Source organism: Callorhinus ursinus, unplaced genomic scaffold, assembly GCF_003265705.2.
Source record: "Callorhinus ursinus isolate GAN/ISIS: 27379988/994484 unplaced genomic scaffold, GSC_fseal_2.0 scaffold174, whole genome shotgun sequence".
Classification (NCBI taxonomy): domain Eukaryota; kingdom Metazoa; phylum Chordata; class Mammalia; order Carnivora; family Otariidae; genus Callorhinus; species Callorhinus ursinus.
The window spans coordinates 74,216-84,363 of record NW_027397236.1 but is presented as its reverse complement, the minus strand read 5'-3'; the positions used below and the strand labels follow the sequence as shown (position 1 = coordinate 84,363).

Below are 10,148 nucleotides of genomic sequence, written 5' to 3'. Positions count from 1 at the left end.
ATTAAAACTCACTCGGTACAAGATGCATGCAGAATATGAAGAGTAATCAAATCTAGATTTGTTCTCTGCCAGCTGTCAAAGCAGGGCTGCTTACACTTTAATATGTATACACGTTCCCCGGAGGATCTTGTTAAAATGCAGATTCTGATTTCTGTAGGATAGAGCCTGAGATGCTACACTTCTAACAAGCCCTCAGGTGATGCCAGTGCGGCTGGTCTGTGTAACACACTGAGTGATAAGGGTTTCTAGTTGGGAATTAGACATGCACATGATTATAATACAAAGTAAGAATTAGTAAAAACCATTTAAGTTCCATCAATTATCAGCAAAAACCTAGATCTGTCCCAACCCGAGAACAATCTTTGTCCTTTTCTGCTTTCAGGGTTCCTTCTGATGTTTTTGTTGTTGCTCTCTCAAACTGTATTTCTTTTCGGGTTGCTCATTGCATATGCTGTTTCTTAGCCTAGAATAGCTTTCTCGCCTTCAGACTAACGTTTCACTAATTTGTCAACGTTTATCTCCTCATCACCCCTTCTTCCCTGGCTCCCCGCAGCAGTTAGGCTGAACCGCAAACAACTGCCACTACTTCCTCCTGACTCCAGTAGGAAGTACGGTTTTTTAATTCCCTATAGGAACCCACCTCTCCGGGTTGCCTCCCATAAAAACGCTGCCGAGAAAACGTTTTGGCTAACCTGATGCCAGGTGAGGCGGCCGGGAAGAAAGTAGCGCCGCTTCTCCGGGTACGGAGCACCTGAACCCAGGGAGGTGGCCCTAATTACCATCTAGCGACCGTCTCCTCCGGAAGGCAGGCCCTGGGGCTGACCGCACGAACGATTCCTGGACCCCGGCCACGCGGCGGGCGTTTCCCCGAGGCTCACTGCAGAGCTGGCGCCCCCGCCTGGCGAAGGAGGCAGCCCACCATAGAGGCGACGGCGGCTAGAGGGGCCGCGAGCTCCGGGAGCCGTCGCCGCGCGGCCGTAGGGAACGCGCGTGGGGCCGGTCTCGCGCCAGGGGCCTTGTAGCCATTTTAGGAGGAAACCCGGATCGCTAGCCCCGGGCGCGGCTTCAATTTCAATAACTTTATTGGTGGCCTTACCCGCAGAACAGCCATCGCACTAGTGGCTAGGGGAGGAGGGAGAGCATCGCGGGAGGTGACTGGGGTCGGGGACGTCCCCGGGCAGTGAGCGCGGGGATGCGGGGTGTTCCCGAAAGTGGGTTTCCTGAGCAGCGGGTATCGAGAGGGGTGTGGGGGGTTCCGGGCGCTCCTGGAGGCCGGGGAAGGAGGGGACCCCGGGCACGGCTTCCCTGGGGCGGGGATTCCCTTGCCCGGGTCCCCAGGCGCAGGGGCGGAGCCGGGGGCGCCCCTGACGCGGCCCCGGGGGTGTTCCTAGTCCCGTGTTGTTCCCCACGGCAGGTGGCCCCCGACTGGAGCTGCGGCCATGGGAAACACCACCAGCGACCGGGTGGCTGGCGAGCGCCACGGCGCCAAGTCTTCACGCGCCGAAGGCGCCGGCGGCCATGCGCCGGGCAAGGAACATAAGATCATGGTGGGGAGTACGGACGACCCTAGCGTCTTCAGTTTGCCAGACTCCAAGGTGAGCGTCCCCACGCCCCCAGTGGGCGCAGCTGCAGCAGGCTGGGGGTCAGAGCTCCTCCTCCCTTTCCCGGTTCTTACCACACTGACCTAGGTTACGGTTTTCTGACTTAAAGGGATTTGGGGGGGGACGGAGATGTTGGAGGTTAATTACTCCGGCGGCGCTGCCTCAAAATAGGATAGAGGCGGAGTTTTTGTTTCTCGATTAATTTGTTGGCCATATTTTTACGATGGGGACTGTAGACCCCCACCCCCACCCCATCCCTGATTTTCCTAACAGGCAGGTGCCCTCTTTTAAGAGTACTGATGAGTTTAAAGGTTGTAAACCCTGGTAGAAAACTTAAGACGGTAGGTTGCCTGAGTTGCTGATCGTCGGCGGCAGTTTCTCAAATTTACCCTGAGGTGGGTAAATGAATTTCTTTTTCCTGACAATTTCTGTGTATCAGTATCATTTTTGCCCTTCTAAGAACTCAGCGCTTCTGATCCTCTCCCCCTTTGGCATGATTGTGAGCAGCAACCACTTGCTTATTTGATACTTTCTCCTAGTCTTGGGGGTCAATAAAGGACCTCCTTTGGTTGCTCAGTTTTCATTTCATACTTTATATTGTGGTGGCTGAGGTGCTTCTTTCACGCCCAGCTACATCCTCAAGTGGGAGAGCAAATGTTTCCAGGATTTCTCCACTTCCAATAGCAGTTCATGATGTTACCATCGCTGAAAAAAGGACAACCCACAGCTGCCTGGAAGACCTTGCTCTCAAATCCAAGGACTTTCAGAAAAGTGGCAACTTGTGTTCACCCATAGAAGTGTTAGATGGAGCTAACAGCAATGTGATTACCGTCCGAATATTTCTAGTCACATTTAGAGCTGTCATCACGAAATACAATAATCCCTCCAGGCAGTGCGAGTGGGATAAAGTAGAAAAATGGGGGGACTGAGGAGATTCTGGCGTATTTGAAGTTTCTTATCACTTCAAACCTTCCACCAAGTTGGGGTTTCAGAGAGTAAAGATTGACTTGCCCCATAGGTGGCACATGAAATTTGGATTCTACTGTTTATTTTCTTGAATCCCAGTTGAGAACATAACTACAGAAAAAGAAGTGAAGGTGATTAAAAGAACCACTTCTTGGGGTTTCTTCTCCATTCCTTCCTTCCTTCTCCTACTTTAGAACTTCTTCCTCAACATTTGGGCCATCTACCAAGTCATTTGAATTTACTTCTTCAAAGCTTTCTCAAGGTGATCCACCTCGTAATTTTACCCTTTTCCTACATCGATGACTCAGGATTTAAGTACAGTGTATTATCAAACTGTGACTGCAATAATCGGTGTGCTGAATAAAAGCCAGGTTGCTCTATCTGAAATGGAGCCTATTTTGGCTCATTCTTTCCTTAACCTCAGTCATTTGTGAATAAGAAAATTGTTTCAGATAATTCCTAAGGTCTATTCTATGTCTAAAATTTTATACTTCTTAATCTACTCTCTTCTTCCTTCAGTGTTTTGCTTAAACATTTTCAAACTGTAGTTCTCAATGTTTCTCCTCTTTTCCTGATGATTTTGCTGATGATTTAACTTGGAGTAAATGGGCTTTCTGCTAGTCAGCTGCACTCAGGCCTGCCACAGAAATGTCATGTCATATGTGGAAGGGCTTTCTTCCAAAGCTAGGCATATTAATAGTTTGTAGCTTTCAAATTCTAAACTGAAAATACTAAATCATGAAAGTAACTAATAGAAACAGTGGCAGTGGGGCCTACATTGCTTCAAATGGCAATCCTCATCAGTGGACTAGTTCAGTGGTTCTCAATCCTATTTGCACATTAGAATCACTTGAGATTTGTTTAAACACTATATGGAAATTTGGAAACATTTTCCATGTTTCAGAGTAGGAAGAACAAAGTAGTGTAATGAACTCCTATATACCCATCACCCAGTTTAAACAATGATCAAATTGTGAACAAATTTATATCCTCTATACCCCAATCCATTCTCCCCCCCAGCAATTATTTTGAAACAAATTCCAGACATCCTATCAAATATTATTTTATCTGTAAATATTTTAGGATGTATCTGTAAAGATGAGGTTTTTTTCTGTTTATTTTAACAACCACAGTATTATTATTCTCTGTGAAACTTTTTAAAAGCAGATTCCTAGGCCCTATATCTAAATCAGAATCTGAGAGTTATTCTTAGGCATATGTAAAAATTTCTGTAATTCTAATGCAGCCAGTCATGCAAGAGTGCATTGCTTTAAGAATAAGGAGATAAAGGTTTTCACTTAAGACACTTCCTTATGTAATGTTAAAGTCCCTTCAATTCTGTTTCTCTGTTTACTTGAGTTTATGCTGCTACTGGTGTCTCATAGTATAGTTTTGAGGAATATTGAGAGACTGTATGGAAGGTAGACTACCTTAGCCATTTTCAAAGTAAAGCCCAAATGAATAAGTTAATCCTTTTTTTTAACCCACATTATTTGGTGATGTTTTTACTTGATACAGTAGTCCTATTTACCTGTTTACCAAAGTCATTTAAACCATTCTGAAGTGGGGATCAGCAAACTTTTTCTGTAAGGGACCAGACAGTAAATATTTTAGACCTATGGACTGTACAGTCTCTGTCACAACTCTTCAGTTTTGCTTAGCATGAAAGCAGCTGTAGATCATATGTAAATGAATGAGCATGGCTATTTTCCAATAAAAGTTTATTTATAAAAGCATTTGGCTCCCTGGCCAGAGTCTGCCAACTCTTGTTCTAAAGGATAGTAATGAAAATAAACTAAGTAAGAAGTCAATTTTTTTTTTTTATAATCCTACAGACCTCATTTGATATTGGAACTGCTTTTGTAAAAGGAAGCTGTGTTTTTGATCTGATGCTCCTTGAGGCTCCAGAATTTTCATCCCCACTCCTGAAATAATTAGTATATACCTGGCAGAAGTGAGCAAGTAAGATTTCATAACCACTTCTCAAAAATTAAGAAACCAATGCTATGATTTTTCTATACTTTTAATGTCCTTTTGTAACCTATTAGCCAAAATGAAGTTTATGAATTATTTATGAATTTCAGTATCTCTAACTTGCATTACAACTGATAATTCAGAGCTGGTCTTATTTACATGTGAAGAATACATGGCTAACTATTGCTTTTTACGGAAGCATACTTTTTTTTCACATTTTTTCTCTTAAGAGGTACTCAGAAGCATAATTGCCTGCCTGTGAGTTAATCTGGTAACAGGGAGTAGTAAGTAAGCTTCCCTACACCTCTTTTTTTGAAAGGGAGATCTTAAGGCTCTGAAAGGTTGAGTGATATATGCAAAGTCTAAAGTTAGGCTGTGATTTGGGCAACGCCTGAGCATAAGTCATTTGACCATTTTGGTCCTAGATGTGTTATTTTTCTATAGTTTGTTCAATATCTGATTCAGTTGCTAATTTTCAAGGCTTATTGATCCTTACCAGAAACCTAGCACCCCTCTCTGCCCTAGGGAGGAGAGTGACCTTTTAAGAATTCCTGGGTCACAATTTAGGGATGACCTAATCCTTCTTACAGCTCCCTGGGGACAAAGAGTTTGTATCATGGCAGCAGGATTTGGAGGACTCCGTAAAGCCCACACAGCAGGCCCGGCCCACTGTTATCCGCTGGTCTGAAGGAGGCAAGGAGGTCTTCATCTCTGGGTCCTTCAACAATTGGAGCACCAAGATTCCACTGATTAAGAGGTGAAGACAAGTGTCTTGGTTGAGTCTATAGGGTCCAGGAGTAGAGACCTGATTTCCCTTCTCAGGGGAGAGACCTTGCTGGACTGCTCCTCTCCACCCGATAGGGACTCTTATCTAGAACATTTTCTGTGACCAATGACTACATCTGTGGCTGTTTTTGTTTTGTTTTTTTAATCTCATAGTGAGTCAGAAATGTTTAACCAGTTAGAATATCATTGCCTTAGAGGAACTTATCATACAGCTTTGTGGGTACATTCTTTAGGACTGTGTTAACACAAGTCCTGTCTGTGCTTGTGGGAAGTCATCTGTAACTGGCTGAGTCCACTTGTTCTGACTTCTGCACTAAGACAAAACACAACTGATGTACTAGGTAGTAATGTGAGTTGTTGCTTGCAGAGCAATAATGAATTATTTGGTAATCAGAATGGCCCTTTATAAGTAGGTCATTTTTCAGAAAATGCTCACCAAAATATGGAAAGGGTAACTTGAGGCACTTCTATATTCTGAAGCTACCTGCTATCTTTACACTTGTGAAGGAACCTATTCCTACTGAAGCAAATTAGCTGTACTAAGGTGAACCATTTTGGGGGATTAACATCTATTGTTCTTTTCCAGATATTAAGAACTAAAGTTATTGGGAGGGGCTGGCAAATATGTGCTCAAGGTGATACAGAAAAGGGGAATGGGTCTATAAATTATTTTTTATTCCAGGGGAGACAATTGCTTAGGAATGTGGGAGATCACTGGTATGATGTTGTGAATGTCTCATGGTTTTTACATTTACATTCTGTCTTCTAACAGGAACTTGGCCTGTTTAACCTTCTGTTTTCTTCTGTAGCCATAATGACTTTGTTGCCATCTTAGACCTCCCTGAGGGAGAGCACCAGTACAAGTTCTTTGTGGATGGACAGTGGGTTCATGATCCGTCAGAGGTAAGGCCTTGATCTCCAAGGGTAACCATTAATTTAACTGTCCTTTTGCCTGTTATTCCCCTTGGTGTCCAACGTCATTGCTGTTGGGATTGATGGGCTCCTACACTGGAGGATTTCTCTCTTGATTAAAGATGGAGGTGCCAAGTATGATCATTTTTTAAAATAGGAGAGTTAGATGGAAGAGATGAATTTAAAACAGGGTATATGAATATTTTCCATTCATTGTTTCAGCCTGTGGTTACCAGTCAGCTTGGCACGATTAACAATTTGATCCATGTCAAGAAATCTGACTTTGAGGTGTTTGATGCTTTAAAGCTAGATTCAATGGAAAGCTCGGAGACATCTTGTCGAGGTAATTTTGTAGTATTTGCTTTTTCTTGATGTGTTTTTCTTACAATGCTTGTTTCTTCCCAAGCGTGGTTTTTGTTTTTCATTTTCTCCTCAGGAATCTTCTGAATCATATATGTGTGTGTGTGTGTGTGTGTGTGTGTGTGTGTGTGTGTGTGTATATATATATATGTATGTATGTATATGCACACACACACAGACACACACACAAATTATAACTTATTAGTATATCTATCTATTTGTCTCTCTATATATTTGTCCTCTAAACATTTAGATCTTGTCTGAGAGAAAAAAAATCTCAGTCTAGTGTATTTGATTTCAAACTTTTCAACCAAGATCTACAGCAAGACATTTGTTTTACTTTGTAACCCATTTTCTCTCTCCCCATCTCTCTCCCTCTCCCTATCTTTCTCCCTCTCTCTCTCTCACACACACACACACACACACACGCACCTGTAACACAAGTCTCGGCAGAATGTGTGTCTTTGTTACATGTGATACACTCTATTATCTGTTTCACCCTTTCTTTCATGAGCCACTAATGGGCTACAGCCTGTAGTTTAAAAAGCTATTTCTAGGAATATTTCTTTTTTTTTTAATTTTTTATTGTTATGTTAATCACCATATATTACATAATTTGTTTTGGTGTACTGTTCCATGATTCATTGTTTGTTCATAACACCCAGTGCTCCACGCAGAATGTGCCCTCTTTAATACCCATCACCAGGCTAACCCATCCCCCCACACCCCTCCCCTCTAGAACCCTCAGTTTGTTTTTCAGAGTCCATCGTCTCTCATGGTTCGTCTCCCCCTCTGACTTACTCCCCTTCATTCTTCCCCTCCTGCTATCTTCTTCTTCTTTTTTTTCTTAACATATGTTGCATTATTTGTTTCAGAAGTACAGATCTGTGATTCAACAGTCTTGCACAATTCACAGCGCTCACCATAGCACATACCCTACCCAATGTCTATCACCCAGCCACCCCATCCCTCCCACCCTCCACCACTCCAGCAGCACTCAGTTTCTTTCCTGAGATTGAGAATTCCTCATATCAGTGAGGTCATATGATACATGTCTTTCTCTGATTGACTTATTTCACTCAGCATAACACCCTCCAGTTCCATCCACGTCGTTGCAAATGGCAAGATCTCATTCCTTTTGATGGCTGCATAATATTCCATTGTGCTTATATACCACTTCTTCTTTATCCATTCATCTGTCGATGGACATCTTGGCTCTTTCCACAGTTTGGCTATTGTGGACATGGCTGCTATAAACATTGGGGTGCACGTACCCCTTCGGATCCCTACATTTGTATCTTTGTGGTAAATACCCAGTAGTGCAATTGCTGGATCGTAGGGTAGCTCTATTTTCAACTGTTTGAGGAACCTCCATACTGTTTTCCAGAGGGGTTGCACCAGCTTGCATTCCCACCAACAGTATAGGAGGGTTCCCCTTTCTCCACATCCCCGCCAACATCTGTCGTTTCCTGACTTGTTCATTTTAGCCATTCTGACGGGTGTGAGGTGGTATCTCATTGAGGTTTTGATTTGGATTTCCCTGATGCCGAGTGATGTTGAGCACTTTTTCATGTGTCTCTTGGCCATTTGGATGTCTTCTTGGAAAAATGTCTGTTCATGTGTTCTGCCCATTTCTTGATTGGATTATTTGTTCTTTGGGGGTTGAGTTTGATAAGTTCTTTATAGATTTTGGATACTAGCCCTTTATCTGATATGTCATTGGCAAATATTTTCTCCCATTCTGTCGGTTGTCTTTTGGTTTTGTGGACTGTTTCTTTTGCTGTGCAAAAGCTTTTTATCTTAATGAAGTCCCAATAGTTCATTTTTGCCCTGGCTTCCCTTGCCTTTGGCGGTGTTTCTAGGAAGAAGTTGCTGCGGCTGAGGTCGAAGAGGTTGCTACCTGTGTTCTCCTTTAGGATTTTGATGGACTCCTGTCTCACGTTTAGGTCTTTCAACCATTTGGAGTCTATTTTTGTGTGTAGTGTAAGGAAATGGTCCAGTTTCATTCTTCTGCATGTGGCTGTCCAATTTTCCCAACACCATTTGTTGAAGAAACTTTTTTCCATTGGACATTCTTTCCTGCTTTGTCAAAGATAAGTTGACCATAGAGTTGAGGGTCCATTTCTGGGCTCTCGATTCTGTTCCATTGATCTATGTGTCTGTTTTTGTGCCAGTACCATAGTGTCTTGATGATGACAGCTTTGTAATAGAGCTGGAAGTCCGGAATTGTGATGCCGCCAGCTTTGCTTTTCTTTTTCAACATTCCTCTGGCTATTCGGGGTCTCTTCTGGTTCCATACACATTTTAGGATTATTTGTTCCATTTCTTTGAAAAAAGTGGATGGTATTTTGATGGGGATTGCATTGAATGTGTAGATTGCTCTAGGTAGCATTGACATCTTCACAATGTTGGTTCTCCCAATCCATGAGCATGGAACACTTTTCCATTTCTTTGTGTCTTTTTCAATTTCTTTCATGAGTATTTTATAGTTTTCTGAGTACAGATCCTTTGCCTCTTTGGTTAAATTTATTCCGAGGTATCTTATGGTTTTGGGTGCAATTGTAAATGGGATCGACTCCTTGATTTGTCTCTCTTCTGTCTTGTTGTTGGTGTTTAGGAATGCCACTGATTTCTGTGCATTGATTTTATAGCCTGCTACTTGACTGAATTCCTGTATGAGTTCTAGCAGTTTTGGGGTGGAGTCTTTTGGGTTTTCCACATACAGTATCATATCATCTGCAAAGAGTGAGAGTTTGACTTCCTCTTTGCCGATTTGGATGCCTTTGATTTCTTTTTGTTGTCTGATTGCTGTGGCTAGGACTTCTAATACTATGTTGAATAGCAGTGGTGAGGGTGGACATCCCTGCCGCGTTCCTGACCTTAGGGGAAAGGCTCTCCGCTTTTCCCCATTGAGAATGATATTCGCTGTAGGTTTTTCATAGATGGCTTTTAGGATATTGAGGTATGTACCCTCTATCCCTATACTCTGAAGAGTTTTGATCAAGAAAGGATGCTGTACTTTGTCAAATGCTTTTTCTGCTTCTATTGAGAGGATCCTATGATTCTTGTTCTTTCTTTTGTTAATGTATTGTATCACGTTGATTGATTTGTGGATGTTGAACCAGCCTTGCAGCCCAGGGATAAATCCCACTTGGTCGTGGTGAATAATCCTTTTAATGTACTGTTGGATCCTATTGGCTAGTATTTTGGTGAGAATTTTTGCATTCATGTTCATCAGGGATACTGGTCTGTAATTCTCCTTTTTGATGGGGTCTTTGTCTGGTTTTGGGATCAGGGTAATGCTGGCCTCATAAAATGAGTTTGGAAGTTTTCCTTCCATTTCTATTTTTTGGAACAGTTTCAGGAGAATAGGTATTAATTCTTCTTTAAAAGTCTGATAGAATTCCCCTGGGAAGCCATCTGGCCCTGGGCTTTTGTTTCTTGGGAGAGTTTTGATGACTGCTTCAATTTCCTTAGGGGCTATAGGTCTGTTCAGGTTTTCTATTTCTTCCTGGTTCAATTTTGGTAGTTGATACATCTCTAGGAATG

At 42.6% G+C, this 10,148-nt stretch overlaps 1 protein-coding gene across 5 annotated transcripts in view; it reads left to right on the top strand.

Moving 5' to 3' along the window:
* The first annotated feature begins 661 nt into the window (after nucleotides 1-661).
* PRKAB2 (protein kinase AMP-activated non-catalytic subunit beta 2) overlaps nucleotides 662-10,148 on the top strand; it is a 24,138-nt gene continuing 14,651 nt past the window's right edge. The window contains exons 1-5 of one of the 5 annotated variants that reach the window (XM_073890444.1): nucleotides 662-740; nucleotides 1,415-1,595; nucleotides 5,132-5,298; nucleotides 6,137-6,230; nucleotides 6,462-6,582. In XM_073890444.1, the coding sequence (XP_073746545.1) occupies nucleotides 1,440-1,595; nucleotides 5,132-5,298; nucleotides 6,137-6,230; nucleotides 6,462-6,582 (538 nt within the window). In that variant the 5' untranslated portion in view covers nucleotides 662-740; nucleotides 1,415-1,439. Of the gene's footprint in view, nucleotides 741-1,004; nucleotides 1,212-1,414; nucleotides 1,596-5,131; nucleotides 5,299-6,136; nucleotides 6,231-6,461; nucleotides 6,583-10,148 lie in introns of those variants that run through there. The other 4 variants (XM_073890445.1, XM_025865880.2, XM_073890443.1 and 1 more) reach the window with 4 other exon arrangements.